This window comes from Filicampus tigris, chromosome 3, assembly GCF_054856515.1.
Source record: "Filicampus tigris isolate MCC_2025a chromosome 3, RoL_Ftig_1.0, whole genome shotgun sequence".
NCBI lineage: Eukaryota > Metazoa > Chordata > Actinopteri > Syngnathiformes > Syngnathidae > Filicampus > Filicampus tigris.
In genome coordinates this window covers 5,392,716-5,417,419 of record NC_141219.1, presented here as the reverse complement: position 1 = coordinate 5,417,419, position 24,704 = coordinate 5,392,716, and the positions used below count along the sequence as shown (strand labels likewise).

General features: G+C 39.6%; 3 protein-coding genes and 1 long non-coding RNA gene across 4 annotated transcripts in view; 3 read left to right on the top strand and 1 right to left on the bottom strand.

Moving 5' to 3' along the window:
* The first annotated feature begins 652 nt into the window (after positions 1-652).
* On the top strand, positions 653-12,647 carry LOC147149654 (aminopeptidase Ey-like). The gene is made up of 20 exons (XM_086025174.1): positions 653-1,281; positions 2,336-2,478; positions 2,560-2,699; positions 3,835-3,961; positions 4,836-4,990; positions 5,082-5,195; positions 6,542-6,685; positions 6,753-6,818; positions 6,901-6,966; positions 7,260-7,432; positions 7,750-7,826; positions 9,083-9,216; positions 9,283-9,338; positions 9,403-9,550; positions 9,870-9,961; positions 10,041-10,148; positions 10,740-10,907; positions 10,996-11,136; positions 12,081-12,162; positions 12,248-12,647. Exons 1-20 carry the CDS (start codon positions 671-673, stop codon positions 12,404-12,406), a joined length of 2,904 nt encoding a protein of 967 aa, XP_085881300.1. The 5' UTR covers positions 653-670; the 3' UTR covers positions 12,407-12,647.
* A 1,477-nt stretch (positions 12,648-14,124) lies between these two features.
* mespaa (mesoderm posterior aa) lies at positions 14,125-15,693 on the bottom strand. The gene is made up of 2 exons (XM_086025465.1): positions 15,139-15,693; positions 14,125-14,205 (listed from the first exon to the last, which is right to left on the bottom strand). Exons 1-2 carry the CDS (start codon positions 15,691-15,693, stop codon positions 14,125-14,127), a joined length of 636 nt encoding a protein of 211 aa, XP_085881591.1.
* A 3,285-nt stretch (positions 15,694-18,978) lies between these two features.
* Positions 18,979-23,000, top strand: LOC147149652 (uncharacterized). Its single transcript, XM_086026261.1, has 4 exons — positions 18,979-19,227; positions 20,109-20,265; positions 20,353-20,489; positions 21,147-23,000. Exons 1-4 carry the CDS (start codon positions 19,035-19,037, stop codon positions 22,661-22,663), a joined length of 2,004 nt encoding a protein of 667 aa, XP_085882387.1. The 5' UTR covers positions 18,979-19,034; the 3' UTR covers positions 22,664-23,000.
* Positions 23,001-23,774: 774 nt separating this feature from the next.
* LOC147149650 (uncharacterized) overlaps positions 23,775-24,704 on the top strand; it is an 18,418-nt gene continuing 17,488 nt past the window's right edge. The window contains exon 1 of the long non-coding RNA XR_015086115.1: positions 23,775-24,041. This is a non-coding gene — a long non-coding RNA (uncharacterized LOC147149650). The remainder of the gene's footprint in view (positions 24,042-24,704) is intronic.

The following is a 24,704-nucleotide window of genomic DNA, read 5'->3' as shown; positions in this document are numbered from 1 at the left end:
ACGAAGTAGGTGGCTCCCCAGTAGCATTGATGAAAACATGTGGCCCCATCCTTCATTTAGGTTGCCCACTTCTGTGTTACAGTGAGCGGACATACAATTTAGTGCCCAGTATTTGAGAGCTTAGTAAAATATTGCAATTTAGTCCTCAAATTCGGAATGCTAGTTAATCAAGTCCGACGTGCGTGGGAAATGAATGGTACTGATTACACAAGTGACAAAATGACCACCGGACCGAGTGGACTCCGTGACCGGCCGATCAAAACAGATGAAAAATAAATAAATAAAAAGACACTTCAGTTGCTCCAAAAAAATAAATAAAAAGACACTTCAGTTGCTCCAAAAAATAAATAAAAAGACACTTCAGTTGCTCCGCCGTATGCGCTTGAGCTCTTGTCCGTGTCAGGAGGATGCGCTGTGGCCTCAAACCGCTGGAACATCTCCGCTGACCACAACTGTGCCGCGGGCGGCCAGCCCAAATGCCTCGGTGCAAGTTAACGCCTGCCGGGCCGCATTTAGTCGAGCTCTTGAACACGGCGCACTTTGGGTCAAAGATTAAGGTGAGGCTGCTTATCTGGGGGAGACTTTTACACCTTCTTTAAGCCCCGCCCACCCCGCGGGATTAAAAAACATTGGAGTCCGAACGCCAGGAGCATTCAAAGCGCATGCGGACATGGGGAAAGGAGTTTACCTCGGCAAAGGAGCGGCGGTGGCCCTGGCGGCGGTCGGCCTGGCCGCGTGCGCCACCATCATCGCCCTCTCGGTGGTCTACGCTCAGGAGAAGGCCGAGAACCAAGTGGGGACCACAGCGGAGACCACTACCACCTCCACTACCACCTCCACTACCTCAACGACGACCCCCACCCCAAAGGAGCCCTGGCATCATCACAGGCTGCCCAAGTCCCTCGCCCCCATTTCCTACAACATCACCCTTTGGCCCCGGCTGGTTCCCCGAGAGGACGGCACGTACTTCTTCACCGGGCAGTCCTCGGTGGTCTTCACCTGCGCCGAGGAGACGGACCTCGTCCTCATCCACGCCAACAAGCTCAACCTGACCGGCGGGCACGGCGGGCACCCGGCCCGGCTGCGCGGCCTGGGCGGGGTGGAGGCGCCCGGCCTGAGGAGGACCTGGTTGGAGGTCCCCACGCAGTATCTGGCGATCCAGCTGAGCGGCAAGCTGAGCGCGGGAAGCGCGTATGAGCTTTTCACCGAGTTTGAAGGGGAGCTGGCCGACGACCTGGGAGGATTCTACAGGAGCGAATATGTGCAGGACGGCGAGAAAAAGTAACCTTTTGTTTTTATTGTTTTGATTACCGGCTCACGTTTGATTTTATTGATGATGAAGATGTGGGAATGTTGAAAAAGGGAATGTTACGTCTGTTGGGGACTCCAAATTGGCTTGGGTGCTTGAAAAAAAAAAACGCAAATGTTAAATTGACAAAAGCAATCGTCCAAAACTCTTAAAAAAAAATCATCAATCAACATCAATCATGTTAATGCCATTGAGTGTCTGTGACTCACACAAGGCCGGACATTAAAAATGCCAGGAATTTATTTCGATTTTGTTCACATTTTTTTTTCAAACGTTAGGTTAAAAGAGGGTCTGAAGATGTCTGTTAACTGTCTCATGTTTACAAAAACACGTTTGGCTCATCATTAGGGTTGACAACAAGAGGGATTTGTGCCAAATCATTACGAGGGTTAATGATTAATGGTAACCGTCATTTCCTTGAGAGTATTAATGCAAATCTAAATCTAATCTGGCTCATATCTAATCTAATGTGTTGAACTCTATAGCCGCATGGGCATTTGTACATAGGTGTCTCATATCTATTTATCTATTAAGTTCAGGGTCGTTTAATGGACAACTTTTTTTCAAAATCACCTTTAATAGATGTCACCGCGTGTGAAAATGTTTCATACTTGTACGAGTCTGTTGAAGGGTCAGGATCCCTTGAACATGTAAAACCTAAAACCAACAGACCTTAAAGAAAAAACAGAAAAAAAGGCCAGCCGCGATTGGTCGTTGTAAGCAGTTGTGATGTCATTTTCAGTCGACAGAAGGCAAAAATGGCCGCCCCCGCAGATGGCTAAAAATGATTAACACTTATTCCACAAACGCAGAATTAATCAGAATGCCGTGTTTCAACTAGTGGGCCTGCTTGGGACATATTCTTGACATATTTTTTTTTATAGAATGTATTTCATGCACAAGGTAATTCAATGTGCTTTACAATTTCTGAAAAACAGTCACACGCTAACCCTTCGAGGGCCTAATCCAAACACCTAACCCAAATAGCACAATTCTAGTGTGTGTTTGTGTACGTATGTGTATCAGAGTTCTGGCCACCACTCAAATGCAGTCGACAGACGCCCGCAAAGCCTTCCCGTGCTTTGACGAACCCGCCATGAAAGCCGTCTTCCACATGACGCTCATCCACCCCCGGGACACGGTGGCCCTGTCCAACGCCATCAACCACGGCGAGTCGCTTGGGCACTCACTGCCTATGACGCGCTTTAATTATTGTCATTATCGATAATGTGCGAACGTTCTCCGCGCAGAGCCCGTCAACATCACCGTGGACGGCCAGAATGTGCTGATGACCAGCTTTGAAGCCACAAAGAGGATGTCGACCTACTTGCTGGCGTTCGTGGTGTGTGACTTTGGATTCATCGGCAGCAAACCGGGCGCAGATATTCTGGTAAACATCTTCACGAGCAATAGTCAAAATATTCAATCCTGCGTTTCCTTGACGGACCATGAGGGACATTAATCATTAAAGTTGAAGTCAACCCAAACATTTTTTTCAAGAATATGTTCTATGCAGGCCCACTAGTTGAAACAAGGCATTCTGATAAATATCGCGTTTGTGGAATAAGAGTTAATCCACTCGTTTTTAGCCATCTCATGGGGCGGCCATTTTGTCACTTCTCTCCACTGAAAATGACGTCACAACTGCTCAGGTAACGACCAATCACGTCTCACCTGTTTTCTGAAGCGGAGCCATGATTGGTCGTTATCTGAGCCCCGAGCATCTGTGATGTCATTTTCAGCCGACCGAAGTGCCAAAATGGCCGCCCCCTGAGATGGCTAAAAACGGGTGGATTTTGCTGCTTAACTCATATGTTGGAAAGGCCAAGTGAGTCAGGGCCTGGTGGGCCAGTCTGAGTGTTTTTTGTGGTGGGCGGCACACTGCAATCATTGTGGACATTGCGCAACATGCTACAGAACATACTAATTATTACACACTACAATTAGCAACAGGGGATGGAAGTTAGGGAGAATCCCCTCTCCTGTGGAGCTGCTGACGTCCTCAGCGCTCTGTGGATGCAGTGCTGCCACCTGCTGGACTCAAAGTGGAAGTCAAGCCAAACATTTTTTTTTTCAAGAATATGATCTATGCAGGCCCATTAGTCTAAACACGGCATTCTGATTAGGATTGTGCAATATAAGAAATCCCCACGTTTTTAGCTAGTCAGGGCGGCCATTTTGTCACTTCTCTCGACTGAAGATGACATTGAAGTTGCTCAGGGCTCAGATGACGACCAATCAAGGCTGTTTTCACCTGTTTTCCGAAGCTGAGCCATGATTGATTGTTACCCGAACCCTGAGCAATTGTGATGTCATCTTCAGTCAACAGAAGGGACAAAATGGCCACCCCCTGAGATGGCTAAAAACATTCCACAAATGCAATATTAATCAGAATGCCGTATTTCAACTAATTGGCCTGCATAGAACATATTGTGGAAAAAATATGTTTGGGTTGACTTCCTTCTTTAAAGCACAATTAATGGAACTGTTGTTGTTGTTTTTTTGGGGGTTTTTTTGCATTACAGATCAGGATCTGGGCACGGAAGAAGGCCCTGGAGGAGGGCCAGGGGGACTACGCCCTGGAGAAGACTGGACCCATCCTGGCTTTCTTTGAGGACTACTATAATTCCTCCTACCCACTTAGCAAGTCTGGTACATTGATTTCATTTGATCTTATTTTATTTTTGTTTGTGTGTCACTGGTGGCGTAGTTTTTGTCCGTCCCTGTAAGTGCATGGCTTGATTGACTGGCGACCGGTTCAGTCAACCTTTCGCCAGAAGTCACCTGGGCTAGGCTTCAGTTCCGCCTCCCGCGACCCTAAACACAATTTACAATACAGAAAATGAATGCATAATTAAATTGGAAGTCAACCCAAACATATATATTTTTTTAAAAATATGTTCCCAGCAGGCCCACCAGTTGAATCACAGCATTCTGATTCATATTGTGTTTGTAGAATAAGTTAATCCACCCATTTTTAGCCATCTCAGAGGGCAGCCATTTTGTCACTTCTGTCGACTGGAAATGACATCACAGTTGCGACCAATGATAACGACCGATCATGGTTCAGCTTCAGAAAACAGCTGAGCCGTGATTGGTCGTTACAAAGAATTTGTGGGGGTTGACTTCCCTTTTAACTCATTCTATCCCAATGACATATTTATATGTCATTTCACAGATGGTTTGAAAAAGCTTGGTACTGAATGAGTTGTTTCTTAATATACAGTTTGATGTTGTTTTCCTTTATTTACAGTATTTTAGTCTATTCATATTAGTTTATTAAATTTGTCTTACATTTGTGGAAAAAAGTGTCCATTTTTTAGTTATTTTTTTTATTCTTGGACATACATATCCCTTTGAAACAATGAAGTGGTTTCATTTGATATTTTTTCATTGTACAAACTACTTTAATTTGGTTGAAAGGGAGCATAACCCGGGGGGCACTGGGGGCACAGCCCACCCCACTTGAATTTATAGATGTGCATGCGTATTATACTGACATAATGGTTAATTTGTCGCTTTTTAGACCAGATCGCTCTACCTGACTTCAGCGCGGGTGCCATGGAGAACTGGGGTCTGATCACGTATAGAGAGAGCGCCCTGTTGTACAACCCGGCCGTGTCGTCCAATGAGGACAAGGAGTGGGTGGTCTCCGTCATAGCTCACGAGCTAGCACACATGGTAAATGATTATACGCACAATGACTGCATCAAATACTTTAAATCATCACAATCACAAGGTATGTTGTGAAAACATCCGCGTTTGTATTCAGTGGTTTGGCAACTTGGTGACCACACGGTGGTGGAATGACTTGTGGCTCAACGAAGGATTCGCCACTTATGTCGCCTACCTTGGAGCCGACTACGCCGAACCGCTGTGGAATATAGTGAGTTTTCACACCGTTGTCTCTCAGTCTGCTCTCATTTATTTCATTTTGTTTTTATAGACATACATTTATTTTTACTATTATTTATTCATTGAAGAAGTTACCATATTATTTGTTAACATAAATTGTAGTTGATTGGGTGCGGCACAATTTTATTTTACTCTATTTTTGGAAGCATATTTTGCCAGTGTCCCCACACAACAACAGTAGAAGATTTGAATTGAAGTGAACTGAATTTGTAGAAATTGATTAATCTGTGTAGAGCAAGAAATCACATTTGGTACTGTATACTGTAAATATACACACAGCTTTGTGATTGAATTGAATTATCTGAAATGTTGTTGCATACATTGAATGAGTGAAATGGTACCATCTATTGGTCAACTTAAAAAACAACAACCTGAAAGCGCATTAGAGTAAGATAAATGTGGAATAATTATGTGCATGTGTAATTTTGTTAAAATATTAAAAAATAGGTGTATTTTTATGTACATGTTTTCAACTTATTTAGATTTAATTTCATTTGTTTAAAAAATTGAAATTAATTTGATTTCCGAAATGTGATATTCAACATGTAGTTTTGCCAATTAGGCACATTTAAATAAACTTATTGATTTTTTAAACATATTCTGAATTTATGTGAATTCAATTAAATATTTTATTTGTTTAAAAAATACAAATCAATATATTCTATATCATATATAAATAGTTGAAATTCAATAATAAAACTTTGATGATGCAATCTGGGCTAGTTGTTTGAATGTATATTAATTTATTTGAACTTTTTAAAAATTACATTACTATCATCATTATTATTAAGTAAAAATAGCTCAAATGAAATTATTTTTAAAATTTTGAATTTTGAAAACATATGGTTTTAACATATGTTTAATAACAACAAAGATAATGGATAAAATTCAAGGTACTATGAAGGTGGAAATTTTTCAATTAAGAAATTTCTTATATTATTTTAACACCGGCAAAATGGCTCCGAAATAATTAAAAACAGAAACAACAGCACAAAATGCGCGCATGGTGCATAAGAAATCTTTTAGAAGTTACCAAATCTTGTCACATACGCCTATGGAGAATATTAAGACACCCCCCAAAAAAAAAATTTGGACCTGCTTTTGCCCAAAAATAATGCTACGAATGAAAAGATTCATATTCTGAAATTGTGAGTTATGTTGTCAGTAATTTATATAAAAAAATATTTTAAAAAAACACATTACTCACAGATATAGCTCTTAATAGCAAAATCAAAGAGACAGATAAATTTGCAATGGTCTCATTTTCCACAATTGTGCTCATAACAGCTTTGTGTGCTTGAAATTGGAACATTTCAGAAAGATTTGACAGTGCTGAATGACCTCATGGCCGTGATGAAGGTGGACCAGTTGGCCTCGTCGCACCCGCTCTCATCCAAAGAGGAGGACGTGATGACGCCCGCTGACATCAACGCGCTCTTTGACGCCATCACGTACAGCAAGGTGCCTCTTCCTCCTCATTGGTTGCTTGCTCACATTGTTGAAATTGGCTTGTTTTGCCATCCTGTAGGGAGCGGCGGTCCTCAGGATGCTGTCAGAGTTCATCACAGAGGCGGCCTTCTCCAAAGGACTCCATGTGAGCGGAGATGTTGACAAATTAGCGCGGCTGAGCATGTAGCATTCGAAAACACTATAACGTTGTGTTGATGTGTGTGCAGACGTACTTGGAGGAGTTCAAATACAACAACACCGTCTACACGGACCTCTGGAGGCATCTACAAACTGTGAGCGTCTTGTAATGATAACAATAGAAGAGGAATACTTTCGTTTTATTTTCATTTTTTGGAATACTTTCATAAGCTGCTGTAGTAACTTGGGAGGGCAAAAATGATTGCCCACTTTTAAATTTTTTTTATTAAAAAAAAAAAAAAAAAAGTTTAAAATAGTCCCACTTGGTGTTGAATCTTGACACAAACTGTCAGTTATATATACATACATTTATTTATTCATTTTAAGTTTGTATTTTCCCGGTGTCTAATCCCTATTGAAATCCTTTTGGCTGCGTCGTGGTCACCAGGCGGTGGATGAGGCCGGCCTGAGTCTGCCTTACTCCGTGGAGGTCATCATGAACCGCTGGATCCTCCAGATGGGTTTCCCGGTGGTCACCGTGAACACTTTGACCGGCACCATCTCCCAGAAACACTTCCTGCTCAATCCGGATTCGCCGGTGGAGAGACAGTCCCAGTTCAAGTGAGTTTGATGTTGTTTCTGCAGAAGTGGCAAGAGACTCACTAATGTGATATTTGAGTTTAGAAAAAAAAAAAAAAAAAGAGGTGTTGATTCAACTCCTTTTATTAAGTAAAATTATTTAAAAAAAAAATAAAGAGTCTGATTTTTACTTTGAGTAAATTCAGAAGTAAAACTTCATATTTATATAGTATAGATACGCACAGCCATTCAGACTGACATTCACATCGCCACTGACTGAAGCAAAGTATTTGGTTACTTCCCAGCACTGTTTTTTCGCAATGCTATATATGTCGATTGTGTCTAACGTGTCCCTCCAGTTACGAGTGGTACGTTCCTGTCACGTGGACAAAGAGCGGTGGCGATGTTAAGCAGCACTGGCTACTTGAAAAGGAAGGTAGGAAGCCAATTACAATTAATAATAATAAACTGCACAGTCGAAAAATACAAATAAATGCAAATTATATTGCCGGTTTTGGCTTTGGTGAAACTGAGATGATAATAAAGCAACTCACCTCCTAAGTACTTGTTATTTGTGGATTTAAAAAGTATAATTTTTTGAGGTATTTTGTCATCAGTGATAGGAAAAAAACCACTGACCTAAAAAAAAACGCTAAAATGTTATTAAAAACACATATTAAATTGGATTGTATTTGATTTTAATTTAGGATTATTATTTCTGGGGAAGATGGTTTGAATATTTCTGATGTTCTGAAATATCTTTAAATTAGAGGAAAAAATATAGAAATGAACGCCACCTTTTTAATAAAAGCCTTACTTCTAACAAATGCCCGCGACTGTCTGTAGTTATTTTGTTGAGACAGATTTAAAACAAATAATAATAATAATAATAATAAAAAATAATAATCTTAACTCAAGTGAGTTAAAAAGGAAAATAAATAATTAAAAATAATTATAAAAATTCACAAAATAACCGCCATCCAAACAATGAAACTAATTGAAATAATAACAAAATAATAAAAAAACGAAAAATACAAATTTAAATAATGAAAATAATAAAAATAGAGAAAAATTTCAAAAGTAAAAATAAGAGTCTAAAATAAACAAATTGTAAAATGCTAACAATAATAGAAATAATGCCGAATGGTAAATAAAATAAAACAAAATCCAAATTAAAAAGTTCCATAAAAAATAGGAAAGTAATACAAATATCAGAAAATTGTATAATGGAAATAATCTCAAATAAAAAAAACTAAAACAAAAAAGAAAAAGAAAAATGAAAATAACACAAAATATTAAAATAATTAAATGTCATAATAGTATAATTTGGAAACTATCACAAATAACACAATGTATGAAGCAATAATGATAAAACGAATAGTCATATATAACAATAGTAAAATTAAAAGTAAAATAAATGGAAAACTATATTAAAAATATATGTCAAACAAAAATAATGAAATGAATTAGGAAACTAATGATAAATGGGTTTAGGGTGAAGTTATTATTGATTACTGTCGATTGATATTGATACATTGTTTTGAAGGTTTTCACTTGTATAACTATTTAGGTGTAACTTAATGCATTGTTGATGAACATATAACTACTGTGTCGGGGCTCGGGCCTCTATTGCACTTGACATTCGAATGGCCATATCGAACACGCGATGGTACCGTATCCGCATCGCACCAGTAAGCAACCCGGACGTGGCTCTGGGTCCCGACGAGTGGCTGTTGGCCAACATCAATATGACGGGCTACTACAGAGTCAACTACGACCCCCAAAACTGGGAGCGCCTCCTGGCCAAGCTCAGCTCCAAGCATCAGGTAAGCGAGAATATCCCCATCCTAGAATTCCACTCCCACTTCATCCACCTATGTGTCTCCTTTCAGGATATTCCACTCATCAACAGAGCGCAGATCATCGACGACGCTTTCAACCTGGCCAGGTACCGTTGGTCGTCTTATTATTCGTTCATGTTGAAAGCACGCGTGGACTTCTTCCATCGTTAGGGCAGAGATGGTGAGCAGCACTCTGGCTCTGAAGACCACCAAGTTCCTCCAGAATGAAGTGGAGTACATGCCGTGGCAGACGGCCATCAACAACATGCACTACTTCCACCTCATGTTTGACCGCACTGAAGTCCACGGACCCATGCAGGTGCCACTTAAGCACTGAATAGCAATTTTGTATTATAACTGGAGGCCGACCGAAGCTTCAAGTTGTTTGTGGCTCATTTGTTTTATTCTCCAATCAGGTATTAGCTACTATGTGTTGCCATGTAGATTAATAAATGAAATCTACCCAGGGCCACCAACCCACGAAATACAGCATTTCTTTCCCACAAACTCTGCGCAACCTCTAAAATTTTGAGAATTTGATTTGTGACTGACTTTTGACGCCACGTACCTCTGTTAGCATTCTGACAAAGTTGGCGCTTCTTTTTACAAGTTTTTTTTTGTGGTCTTCATGCTTTCAGGCTTACATGAAGAAACAAGGCACACCCTTGTTCAACTACTACAAAGATCTGACATCCAATTGGACCAAGATCCCCGATAAGCACACTGACCAGTAAGCAGGTGTTCCTAATGAAGTGGCCTAGTGTAGCGTGTCATACTCTCATTCGTCGCGTGTGTGTGTCATTGTGAAGGTACAATATGGTGAACGCCATCGCCAACGCCTGCAGCACCGGTGTAGAAGGTTGTCGGGAGCTCACCTCCAGATGGTTCTCAGATTGGATGAAAAACTCGGCCAACATGTACGTACTGTACGCCATAGTTAGCATGAGAAGCTAACGTAGCAGTTTGTGTCTTCACTCAGCGCTCCCTGGTGTCAAACGTTGCCAACACACCATTCAGCCCCCCGGAGCCAGTTTTCTTTTGCGACACGGAATTTTGTTGCCATATGAGTAAATCTGCAAAAAAGTCTCAAAATCCAATGCCAGAAAAGATGATGGTGGTCAGCCATTTTTGTTCAAATCAGCCATTTTAGGCTAATTTCCAGCGGTGCTTCAAATTCGAATTTCAGTACTACATTAGTATTTAGCATTTTTAGCATGAACGAAGGCACAAAAAAGTCCCAAGAAGCCAAGCCCGAAAACAAACAAAGTCGGCCATTTTGAGTTGAGGTGCCCATTTTAGGTTCATGCTGACAATTTCCAGTTCCTTCAAAGACTAACTTCCAACGTTTTTGAAAATTCAGCCCTGAAGCCAGTCTGATTTAGCAACACGAAATTTGGTCGTCATGAAACAAAAAAAATAAATAATAAAAAAAAATCTCACAAATACACCCATGAGAACGCAAAATAAGTCCTCCACAGTCGTCACACTGCGTTTGCGATCATGTCCAGGATCAGTCCCAACCTGAGGAGCACGGTGTACTGCAGCGCCATCGCAGCGGGCGGCGTCGAGGAGTGGGACTTTGCGTGGGCCATGTACAAGAACGCAACCATTGCCTCCGAGGCCGACAAGCTCATGCACGCGTTGGCCTGCACCAAAGAACCGTGGCTGCTTAACAGGTGAGCAGCCGACTCCAACCATCTACATTAGCTGTCAGCAGCGCTGGGTTAGCAATAAAACATTCTTTCTGCCCGGGGTGCGTTTCAGGTATCTGCAGTATTGTCTGGACCCGGAAAAGATCCGTAAACAAGACGCCAGCTACGTTATTTGGTACATCTCAGACAGCCCAATCGGACAGCCGCTGGCTTGGGACTTTGTCAGGAGCAACTGGGAATACTTATTGAACGAGTGAGTTCCAACATTTTAGCTGGAAGAAAGCAACAAAATTTCAACAAAAAGTACTTTTCTTGCCGTACACCAGTTTAACAGTAAGTAGAATCATTCACTGAGAGAAAATAACATCATGACATTTACTTTCAGAGGTACTTTAAAAAAAAAAAAAAAAAAAGGCAAAAAATGTGATCCCAAATTGAGGGGGGTTATTATACAACGGGCTTAATAAACAAAAACATTTCACCAGTACCTAGGGGGTGTGGGGGGCGTATTATACACGGGCCCGTGTTAGTCACAGGATTTTACAGTATGTACAGTATACTGTTTATTTATAATTTTGTATGAACCGAACGACTACATTAATAAAATTCTAAAATAAACGATATAAGTTCAAATAATGATCAACATTTAGTAATAAAAAAGCAAATAATTAATATCACATGTAATTATAATAAATGAATGATGAATGAAATAAGAATAAAATTAAGATCCGCTAAATATATTATCACTGTAATAAATTATTAAAATATAAAGACATAAAGGGGAAGTCAACCCGAGATGTCAAAAATGTCTGTTATATTTTAATTGCCTATCTTCTTTATCAGCTACTGTTTATATTTAAAATCCTAAATCTAAGACACATTTGCTCCCTCATAAAGGCGGCCATGTTTTGGTCTTTTCACGCGAACGAACATGCAAAACATCATGTGTTCAAGTTGGTCTTTTACTTTATATTGTTATCGTTATGCAGCAGTGGCGTGCAGGTGGGGGGGCCTGAGGGAGCAGAGGCCTGACTTCCCCGTTGCCAATTGGTTTCCAATAGTGAGAAGTTGGATCACATCGATATACATTCAAACGAACAAGAAAATACTAAGAAATTGGCTAATTCATTTTCAATCAAATAAGTCATTCAAATGTACATCAACTAGTAAAAAAAATATTTTTTTTTTCCGTCACAGCTACTGCGCTCAATCATTGGGCTTTTGCAGCCTGGTTTCTGACGTGACCATGCGATTCTCCACCGAGTTTGAGTACAAACAGGTACATCCGTCCGCTCATCCTCTCACCGTTTTGTGTTTTCCCAAACACAATCCGCCGTATTAACGCCATCATCGGGCCTTTGCAGCTGCTTCATTTCAAAGAGGAGCACGAGGGGCAGCTGGGTGCCGCCAGCATGTACGTGGACAAGGCCTTAGAGAGGACCCGGGCCAACATCAAGTGGGTGCTCATGAACAAGAAAGAAGTGCTCCACTGGTTCACCGCTGAAGCCTCATCCTCGCTGTAATGCTCTCTCGCTGGGCACTTCATTAGGTACCCCCGCACCACATCCACTACAAATATACAGTATATGATAGCGACACTGTATGATTGTGACGATGTCATCGGATTGTGCAGTATACCTAGTGAATTGTATGTGCCATGCAAAGAATGTTTACTTGTAAAAAATTTTTAAATGATGATTTTTTTTTTTTTTTTTTTTTTTTTTTGTAATGAGTGTGACAATAAAAATGTCAAGTTGACCGCAACCACGGTTATTTGGGGGTGACTGGACACTTGATTGATGGTGAGTGGAACTTCAACTCATTTAGCACTGATCGTCGTGAAACGAGAAACCAGGCACTTGGCTGTTATAAGCACCAAACGGTTCCTAAAGGTGGCAAATGACTGGGCAATTGAAAATAAGGAATACGTACATATCCATACATGAATACAGATACATATATATAGACTTTGGGGCTTTTCGCTGCAATTTTTAATTGAGATGAAAAAAATTAATTAGATCATTTTATATATATATATATATATATATATATATATATATATATATATATATATATATATATATATATATATATATATATATATATATATATATATATATATATATATTAGGGCTGTCAAGAGATTTAAAAAAAACATTTAATTGAGAGATTACGGTGATTAATTCTCTGTAATTAATTGATCTAATTAATCTACTTTTTAATCGCACTGAAAAATTGCTGAGAAAAGGCCCAAAGCGTGTACATGTACATGTACTGTACATGCTGACCAGTGGCCAGCAGAGGTGTCGTCTTCAGCTGTCCCCCCCCCCCCCCCCCCGACCCCCCAGCCCCCCTCAGTGGGGGTCTTTCCTTAAGGACTTTAGCGCCGTCATGCTCCCTGTTTAGCACCTCCGTGTGCTCTGTTTGTCTTAGGAAGTCTGCAGAGAGGCGACATGTAATTAAAGCCCTCCACGACCACACATGATAACAGTAACAAACTTGGCTAAATTCGACTAAATGAAATAAAACAACTTTGAATGACAAAAATTGAATTAAATATAATTATTTTCCCTAAAAATACAGAAAAAAGCAAGGTTTAAAATTAATACATGAAATACAAAAGTTTTGTTCTAAATTAAGCACTTTTTAACTACTAAAATAAAATTGTTTATAGTTCATAATATTTGACTAATGAAAAAAACAATTTAATATTTCTTTTCATAATATTAAACGAGAGAAAAAAGAGGCTTCAAAGTAACCCCAAAAATGGGTTGGCGTTCTACTAAACACATGAAATAAATTTGGATGAAGTCCTACTAAGTTCTGACTACTAAAATGAAATAAAACTCTTTGGAATATTATTATCATTATACTTCGTAATGATAAAAAATAAATGCTTGAAAGCAATCCCAAAATTATTTGAATTTTACATTTAATGCACCACTTTTTTTGGTACAAAATTCAACAACATTCTAGCAAGAACCATCTGATGAAATTAGTAAAAGTAAAAAGTAAAAAAAAAAAAAAAGTAAAACATGATAAAAGCATTTAGCTTTCAGGCTTATTACGCTCATCACATTTAACAAAAATAATAATAATAAAGAAACAGTACATCAGTCACTTCTGTATTAATTTATTATTAATTTAAAAAAAAAGTCAATAAATATCCATACATATGTACAAAAACATTTTGTTGCAAAAAAAGTAAAGTTCATTGTTGCAATGAAAGTCGCTTTGTTTCTCAGCATTGTCCCGAGAAGTCGTGAAGCTGTTGCTGAGGCAACCAGCACTGCTGAGCGTCGAAGGACACGTTGCTTGGAAACTGACAAGAGAAAAGATAAAAGAAGTTAGTTACATCAATAAACAAATAAATATATATATATACAACAAATAAATAAACTTAACAATAAAGAATATGAAATGTTTAAAAGTAAGCCCAAATATATGACAGCTGACTTTTACATTTGTACACAAATCTACTGAATTCCTAAAAAATAAACAAAGGGTTTAAGATTCAGCCATATTATTTTCCAAGGTATGCAACAATTAAAACAATATCCTGCAACGCTTGAAAGGAAGCCTATATTTTCCCCACAAAATACAGCATTTATTTTCCACAAAATTCTCCTAAATTCTAGCAAGAACCTACGAATAATACTAATATTTAGGGTTAGAGGTAATATTTGACAATGATGAATTTCTTAAAGTATGCCCAGAAGTAAGAAAATTGAAGAAAATTTTACTCAATATCTGCTACTAAGCTAAAATAAAATAAGATTTGAGGACATTGTTTACATAGTATTTCACACTGAAAAAATGGAAGATTTGAAATCAAGCCCAAATAAAATGATGAAAATGCAACATTGTTTTGTGCAAAATTCTACTAAATATCTTGAACTTGAACTGCGCCTCTTGCCCAAAGGCAGCTCAGGTTCCAGCTCACTTGTGACCCCAGTCGGGATAATCAGTAATACAAAATGGATGGCTGAATCTAGTGAGCAAGTTAAGTTCAAATGAAATTAAAAAGAAAACCTGTTAACTATTTAGGCATCTTCTTTTTCCATAAAACTTCACAACGAAAAAAAAAAGTCAAATTCGAAAGTAAGCCTTATAAAACGTCTACTGAATGCAAAATCCATCCTGATTTCACGCCATAGTACATTATTTCATAATATTTGACAATGGACAAACTGGTTCGAAGTTCTGAAACCACATAGAGACGTCTTTGACTTTAGCATTGAGAAGGTGCACATACTTGGCAGCCATAATCCGGCGTCAACATCTGGTTGGCGGTAGCCTGCTGGCAGGATGCTTCTCGGTGACCCAGGAACTGGCTGAGGGTCTGCGCCGGCTCTGCCTGGCCGGTGGCTCTCCTCCTCAACTCCAGCTCCTCCTCGCTGAGGCCCAGCTGGGCCGACAGGAAGGCGATGTAGCGCGCCGCCAGGCGGAGCGTCTCGATCTTGGTGAGCGTCTGACCCCGGGGCGCCGCCGATGCCGGCAGGTAGGACCTCAGGTGGTGCAGTGCCTTGGTCAGGTCCCTCATCCGCAACTTCTCCCGCTCGCTGGCCGTCTGCCGCTTCTTGCCCGGGTACCTGGATCGGGACCTCTTGACAGGAGCCGAACGGCTTACGAAGGAGTCCGAGGTGTCCGCCGGGATGGGCGAGAAGGAGTCCTCGGAGGAGGTGGGGGACAGGCCTGCGCTGAAGTAGCCGGGGTCCGAGGCCGGATCGTAGAGCGGGTGGGACTTCTCCAGGAGAGAAACCGGAGAGAAGTTCACCTGGTTTTCACAAAGCTGGAATGAAGCCTCCATGTCTGATGTTTCAAGCGGCGAAATGAGCTCTGCTGCAAAAATGGAGCAATTGTGAAGACAGACGGAAGGGGCGCTCCATATATGTGGCGGAAGGTGCGAGGTTGCACCTTTCAGGGGACCCCTGAGACTCTCCGAGAGACGGCCTCGCACCTCGGCCGGGGGGGTCCCATGGGAAAGATTCCAGCTCCCGGGTTGAGGTGCGAGCAGGGAGCATCATAAAATAAAAAGCATTCACACTTCGAGAGCCCAAGACGCATGGCAAGGCCACGCCAGACTCGCGCCTATGACTAAATTCTAGCAAAAAACGTATTAATGAAATAAAATGAACACATCGAAAACTAAGTTGAACTAAACACTTTTTTTCCCCTCCGAAAATCAAATCAAATAAAAGCATTTGGGGCTCAAGCGTGTCATTGTATAATAGCTAACAATTAAATAAACCGAAGTTTTGTCTGTAAGCCCGAAAATACGTCGCTTTTCATTTCAATTCAACATCATAATCATTAACCATGAAAATTATTACATTTTGAAAGCAAGCCCAAATATGCAATTTTTCTAGCTAATTCAGCACGTTTTTTGTATAAAATTTCGACTAAATTTGTAGCACTAACCTACTAATTAAAAAATAGCTTTATTTTGAACATAAGCTTAAGTAAGGACTAATTTACGAATTACTAAAAAAAAAAAAAGGATTTAGTAGGGGTGTAACAAAAAACAATTTGAATCGATAAATCGGTTTTGATTTGGGTTTGATTTGGCTTTGATTTTAATAAAGGTCTGAAAATTTCATAAATAACTTAAAGGCCTTTAATATATTTAGTTAACCGACGGTTATTCTTTGACTCGCGTGGATAAAAACATAATTTTTTAAAAGTGACGTGCATTTAATTATTTATTCTTTGATTTGATTCATTCCCTGCTACATGGTGGAAGAATTCGAAAAAGTGTGCCGAGGCAGCTGGGAGGTGTGAGGGGTTGACTTTGCACCTCGCGTCTTGTTTAGACAACCTAAGCAGGTCAGGCAGCTTCACTCCACTTCAAAGGTCGAGAGCGTGCTACGAGCTTCTCGGGATAGGCAAGGCGCATTCAAATTGTGTATGATCACGTGATGAAGGGTATACGCTTAGAAATAATAATTAAAAAAAAAAAAAACGTTTGATCATGTAGTCAAAAAGCCAGTTTTCTACTCAATTTTTTTTGTACAAAATTATACTAGATTCAAACCAGAATAGGGAGATTAATAAAATAGGCTGAGGCTGGTAGCGAATTATTTTTCACGAATCGTAATAATGAAAACTTTGAACTAAATGACTACATTTGAATGCATTCCGTGTAAGTGCGCAGCGGTTCAGTCCGGTCGATGAGTGACATCAGGCATCGGGTGGTTTGTTGTGGATTGAAGTGTGGAGAAGCGTTCCCACGAAGGCGGGTGTCACTTTTGCCTCCTGCTCCAGGTCAAGGTGTCACCTTGAGGAGAAGGCGTGAGCCTTTTCCTCACGCTTAAAAAAAAAAATCGAATAAAATAAAGAATAACAAGACTGAGGGCAGCAAAGAAGAAGTCGTGTTTGTATTCGCTAGGGCTTGTGCAGTTGTTTGCTTTTGACCTCTTACAACAATAGTCATGACTATTTTGAATGAGTTCAAGTGTGAAACTATCAAATTTAAATTTAAGTATAAAGAGAAATAGGAAGTCCAAATGTGCTCTTAAAAAAGGATTTACAATAAAAAAACAAAACAAGGCAGGAAATAAAAATAAATAGTACTATAGCTAAATAAAGAACATTTAAGAAAAAAACGGATGTGCACACACAATATCAGCAGTTGTTTGTCCTTAAAGAACTTAAAAAAGAAGAATTTTCTTTTGTAGAATGCCAGCTCAAAATTAGATAAGAAATAATAACACCATTTGTTTTTTGTTATTGAGGAAAGTGATTTAAATTGGGGATAAAGACAATACATATTAAACATGACAATGCTGAGATTTTTTTTCCCCCTAATATTTGACCCTCTTGTGACTTAATAAAGAAGCCAAAATATTAGGAACATCTCACAATGTCCATTACAAGCACGACAATAAACATCCCATCGAATTCTAAGTGACCCGCTTGGGTGTTATTGAGCCTAATGAAGTGAAGTGAGTGCTGATTGTCAGGATGCGCTTTGTGTGTTATAATCCACATTAGCGGCCAGTGTGTTTACTCACATGTCCTAATGGAGCAATCAGCACCAAGGCGTTAACCCTTTCATCCCTTCGTAGGGCCTTATTAGCGGATAGGGTGCCGAGCGTTTGTGTTGTTAGCCCGCATATCAAGCTAATAAGGCTAAGCTAAACACACTAGCTTGAGTCTAGACTCAGCGGTGCCACGGAGCTCTGTTGTTTGCACATCTACATTCGCACAAAAGAGATGAATCAACTTTGCGACATGAGTCATTTCTGCTTCTGTGGTTATGGGTACACTTGTTGTACCCTTCTGTAGCGACAGCAGGTGAATCAATCTCAGAAATGCCAAAGAAAAAATAATCACACTTATGGGGTTACTGTTTTCCTCCACAGGCACCCTTTAATGCGAACATCACATTAAAAAGAACCCCCAAAAAAACCCAAAGAAAAAGAAAATTAAACTTCCAAATCAAACATTTTCCCTCTTACATTAGAAAATTCAGGCATGTAACCACCAAACAAAAAATTTAAAAGTATGGATACTGAAAAAAAGATCTTGTCTGAATTTAGTCACGACTATACTTAGTGTGAAATCTAGGCTCATTTAATTCGACACAAAGATGATATATTTGCAGAAGACATAATTTATTACATATTATTACATCATCGCTTTAAAAATGAAACAACTTAAGGATATTAAATTAATTTACACACTTAATTTAGAAGGGTTTTTTTTTCCAAATGTTTATATTTTATATTTGATAAATATTGAAATATGCTGAAAACTATTAGTGAGTTAAAATGGGCGAATGAGAGGCATTAACACTGCACTTTGTTGGTTGTCACTATTTCAAGTTGATTGGCGTGCATTAGTTTAGGGGTGCCTTGCCACATCAAATATGGCGGACACGCTCGCGACCAGAAAAGTAGTCAAAGTGGAATCTTTTAGATGTCTATACTTTTTTACTGGTACAGTTTCAACATTAGATTTTTTTCTCGAGTTCTAAGTGTTGTGATTGTGGCGTGAAAATGTGTGCCAGAAAGACAGCAGAGCGCGGAGAGGAACTCTTTGGAACAAAAGAGGACAACGAGCTACAACAGAGCAGGTTTGTTTTCTACCATTACCCATAATGCAGCGCGCCTTAGTTGACGAGCATACGGCGTCCTGCGGTAGAAAACTATGCCTAAAAGTTGTTGTGCGGTTGGATGTTCCAACCATAACATGATGGAAACGAAATTATCTTTCCACATTTTTCCCGTGGACCCCGAACGTCGGAGAAAGTGGGTAAACGCGGTGAAGAGAGTGAAAGCGGATGGTTCGGAATGGAGTCCAACCAAAACAACCGTGCTTTGTAGCGAGCACTTCCTAAGTGGTAAGACTCGTTTGGAGTGTGATAAAAATGTATTATATTGTTTTCTAAATATTTTAGGCTTTAACCTGCTCTTTGAAATTGGCCAGGCTAACTCAACCATGCCGTATGCTAGGCTTCTGGCATCTTTTAGCTCGCACGGCAGGAGAAACATTTTTATTTTCCATGTAACAGTTGTCACATAGTCAGCTAAATGTGCAATATTTAGATAACCAAAGAAATGTCAATTCACTGTAAAGAACTATTGTGTGGGGTTGTAAATATCACCCATGAAAATCATAAAATGTACCTGATCATTTTAGGCAGTAAAGGACTGATAAAATGTCAACGTATGCTACATTACCTATTTTATATCAGTCACAAGCTTTACCAAGAAACATTTTGTAAAATATTCCGACACTTTGGGGGGGAAAAAAAAATCTACTCAAGAAATTTATACAGTAAAAAATAGGATATTTTGCAGCCATTTTAGTTGTGTAAATGTATATTTTTGCTAAAGAGTACCTTAATTAAAAACCTATGAAATACTTGCATAAATTGAGTAAAGTTTGCCTCCCATAATGTAGTTGTGGAATGTTTAAAAGAAATGTTACTCCACATTTTATCGGGTAGATTCTGTATGTTGTTTTCTATAGTGTACATTGTTTGTTTTTTTTCATTTGATCACACATTGTTTTAATTGAGGCCCTGGCCATGGATACGACTCAGTTTCACAGCGAGATGCCCTTTTTGCCTTCACTTCACACAGTTCTGCAGTTATCAAATTAATCACTTGAACTGCAAACCATTATGATGCATGAAAAATCATTTTAAAAATTAGAGTCATCTGTTCTCTAGTAATAAGTAGCCTGATTAATTTATATTGAATTACTTTCTGTTTTCAGGGAGACCCAGTAAAGACCCCACACATCCAGACTTCATTCCCTCCATCTTCAAGCATGCCCAAACTGACACCAATTTATCAGCGTCAAAACCCCGGAGATTTGCTGTTGCCAAAAGGAGAAAAGGTTTCGTCTCCACGCCAACTCCGTTCAAAAAGAGGTTAGATCAAGACAGCCCCCAGACACCGACGGTAGTTCCTTGCCCCTCGTCAGCTAAACCCATCGCGATTGTGATCCCCAACTGCAGTGACACTCCTCAAATTGGATTTTCTAAGCCGGTTGCGGACGACGAATGGAAGCAGATGTATGAGGAGATGGACAACCTGCGTATGGAAAAGGTCAACCTTCTCGAGGAGAACAATCGACTGAGCGAGAAACTTAAAGGTGCAGTTCACCACCCGTTCTTCCCTTTGTGGAGGGAAATGAGAAGAAGTGGACATTTCTTTGGATGTATTCTTGAAAACCTTTTCCTTTTTGGTGACATTTATTAAACACACTAAAATAGTCAAGAAGCTGGATTTGAGAGACTAGCTTTTTTGTAACATTGTTAAAGTTTGAGGCTGGACCTGCCCTTTGAATTAGAGATAGGACGATATGTTTTTTTTTTCAGGGCCGATACCGATTATTTGTAGTCAAGGATGCCAATAACCGATATTTGGAGCCGATATTAATTTTCAGCAAAAAGGAAAAAGGATAATATTGTCGCCAATATCTAAAAAAAAAAAAATACAAATAAATAAATAAATAAAATTCTTAACTTTGTTGAAATGTCTTTAAGCATATGTTTCATATTTGCATACTGTTTGTAATTTTTTAAAATTATTGTTATAAATGTTTGCCAATATACATAAATTCTAACAAAAAGGGAGCTCCCGGGATCTTCAGCATGTCTTCAAAAGTTAAATGAAAACTTAAACAATAGCTTTCTACAGTAAATCAAGTCCTCCAAAATGACAGAAATGTTAATTTCACTTGTCTTTGCTTTGATTTCAAACAAAAACAAAAAGCGCAGACTGTTTTTTGTTTTCGTGTGTTTTGCAGACCTCAAAGAAGAAGATCTTGGTCCTGAGCAGCAGGAGCCAGAGACCGTCCAAATAAAAGAGGAGGAGCAGCCGCGGCCCATCCAAATTAAACAGGAGGAGGAGCCAGAGCTTCCTCACATAAAAGAAGAACAGCAGGAGGATGAACTCCATTTCCCATTGATTGTCGTCAGTATTAAGAGTGAAGGTGATGGAGACCACTGTGGAGGATCCCAATCAGACGGCCTCATGGCTCCACTTTCAGATTGTGACGACGTCACTTCACACTCTTCGGACGACGATGGCCATAGAGATGAACACTCGAAAGGCCATGCGACGTGTCACGCTGACTACAAATCCGTGACATCGTCTCAGTGCGATCAAGCTTTTCTCAACAAGTCAACTTTGAAAGTACACATAGGAACAAACACTGGAGAAAAACATTTTGCCTGCTCAGATTGCGGTAAAAGGTTCTCTTTAAAGACATATTTAACAAAGCACACAAGAACACACACTGGGGAAAAACCGTTTGCCTGCTCAGTTTGTGGGAAACGATTCTCTCTCAAGACGTATTTAACCAGGCACGCACTAACGCACACTGGGGAAAAACCTTTTGCCTGCTCAGTTTGTGGTAAAACGTTCTCTAGAAAGGGGCATTTAACGGATCACTTGAAAACACACACTCGAGCAAAACCTTTTGCCTGCTTAATTTGTGTTCAAAGATTCTCTTCAAAGAAACAACTAAACAGCCACGCAAGAAAACACCCTGGAGAAAAACCTTTTGCCTGCTCAGATTGTGGTAAAACATTTTCTAGAAAGGGAATTTTAAGCGGGCACATAAGAACACACACTGGGGAAAAGCCTTTTGCCTGCTCGGTTTGTGAGAAAACATTTACTAGGAAGGGGCATTTAAACGATCACTTGAAAACACACACCGGAGTAAAACCTTTTGCTTGCTTAATTTGCGTTAAAAGATTCTCTTCAAAGACACGTTTAAACACACACGCACTAACGCACACTGGGGAAAAACCTTTTGTGTGCTCGGTTTGTGAGAAAAGATTTTCGCGAAAGACGCATTTAGCCAGGCACACGCTAACGCACACCGAGGAAAAACCTTTTGCCTGCTCAGTTTGCGGGAAACGTTTCGCTAGAAAGGGGCATTTAACAGATCACTTGAAAACACACACCGGAGTCAAACCTTTTGCCTGCTTGATTTGTGTTAAAAGATTCTCTTCAAAGACGCATTTAAGCAGCCACACAAGAAGACACACTGGAGAAAAACCTTTTGCCTGCTTAGACTGTGGTAAAAATTTCCCTGAAAAGAGGGATTTAAGACAGCATGCACGAACGCACACTGGTGAGAAACCGTTTGCCTGCTCGGATTGTGGTAAAAAATTTTCAAGAAAGGGAAATTTAACAGTTCACATAAGAAAACACACGGGGGAAAAACCTTTTGCCTGTTCAGTATGTGGTAAGGGGTTTTGGATAAAGGGACAGTTAAAAAGACACACGAACACACGCTGTGGAGAAACCGTCTGAATGTTTATTTTGTGGTACAAGATTCAAGCAAAAGGGACTTTGGAAAGCACACACACTGGAAAGCAATATGATTTGGACTGATTCTGTGCCTGCAAACGATTTTGCAGTTTTGCTGCTGTACTGTTCGAAAAAAACGATGATGAAAAATGCAATTCATTTAAAAATGTACAATGCCTAAAATAGTTTCTTTTTGGTCCCCCATATAGCCCAATATAGCATTTTCACTTACATGTACCGCAATGTACAAAAACGTTTTTGAGTCTTTTTTTTTTTTTGCATTTGTTTGTAAAATATTCTTTAAAATGACTTCATGAATAAATGAAATAAAACACAATTAAATGCTCCAAGCAGACAAGGTGAAGCTTATCTATGATTTTATCTCCAGTAGACTTGTTGTTGCTCATCAAACAGCTCATTCAGAACGCTCCAGCTCGGATTTTGACCAGAATAGAGAGATTAGAATTTGTCACTCCTGTCAATAGATTTTCAAATTCTGATACTGGTCTGTAAATCACTGAATAGTTTGGGTCCTGAATACATTTAAGAAATGCTATTGGGAACATAAAGCCAGTATACAGCAAACTCGGGTCAATTAGAGCTCAAAGCAAACATGACGAAACAGCATTTAGCTATTTCGCTGCACACAAATGGAGTAAGTCGCTGATGGTGTCGTGGTACACACACCTGAGTTGTGTGCGGGCAGCGTGGGATTGGTTCATGCTCAGTGACGGTGTCTGTGTGTGACATGTGACTTGCTGGCGAACATTTCAAGGTTGTAGTCCGCCTATTGTCAGGTGGGTTTGGCTCTAGATTGTAGAATTTCCCTGCAACGCTGCACAGGAGAAGTGGTGTTGAAGCTAACACACACCAATGGAATAAGCTGCCAACTGAAGTGAAGTCAGCCCCAATTGCACGCGCTTTTATATCAAGGTTAAAAATAATGGTTTAAAAAAAACCGATACTTGATCAACGATTCTGAAAACAAAAACGTGTACTGTTGCTGAGCCATTGAAAGATGTGATACCAGTGTTAACCACATGATGGCAGACATCGCTCACCAGCACGTTCAATCCCGACGCTGGAATTGTGAAGAAGCGCGTGTCATGGCCGCCACAACGTCGATCACAAAAGTTTTTTTTTTTTTTTTTTTTTTCTGTCGCTCGCAAAAGTACATAAACAGTTTTTTAATTTTACCCTCCACAGCGTTGACAGTTCGTTTAAAGTGCATGAAGATTTAGTGAATTCGTGCCATCTAAAAACATGGATGTATTCAATGCTTTAAAGTGATTCAAACGCGGATGGTGGCTTAATTGGACAAGCTTCTGTTGGGACTCCTTCAGGATCAACTTTACTGCCCTAAACTGTACTCTTCACACTGGTGAGTGAGCCAGCCTATTCATATGGCGATTTGGATAGCATTCAGGAAACCATGGTAGTATAATATTAATATCTGTGAGTAACTTGTTTTTTGTGAAAACTTTCAAAAAAATGATTTCTTACCCTTAAATGCTGGTTTTCTCTTTACCAGTTTTGTGTCTCTTTGGATCTTTTTTTTTTTTTTTTAAGATGGAGAGTCCTTTGCTTAGACAAATTACATTGTGTGGTTATTTGGTGTAATGTGTATTTAACAATGGATCTCTTCTATGTGCATTTGAAAATTCAAATATGAACATACTCTTTTGTACATTGGCTAAAAACAAACAAACAAGCAAAAAAACATCTGCCATTCTCCATCCATCTATCTAGTGTTGACTTCAGGGACACTCTGAAAACAGCTTCTCTTATGCAACTCAATTGTTTCAAATGGCCGGAAATTAATCGTGAGGCTATAGTGAGGTGAAATGCTGTACATGGTAACAACCAGCAGAGGGTACTGTTGACGCGTTCAATCAACCCTTAAACAGGTGGTGACCATTCCTTTTTGTGGAGTAATGCTGCATTCCAGGAAAGTGGCAAGTCGCGAGTTTTCAGACCTCCGACCAGGAAAAGTGCACTGTAACGCCACTCAAACTGGGAAGGCCATGTCGCAAAGTTTATATTT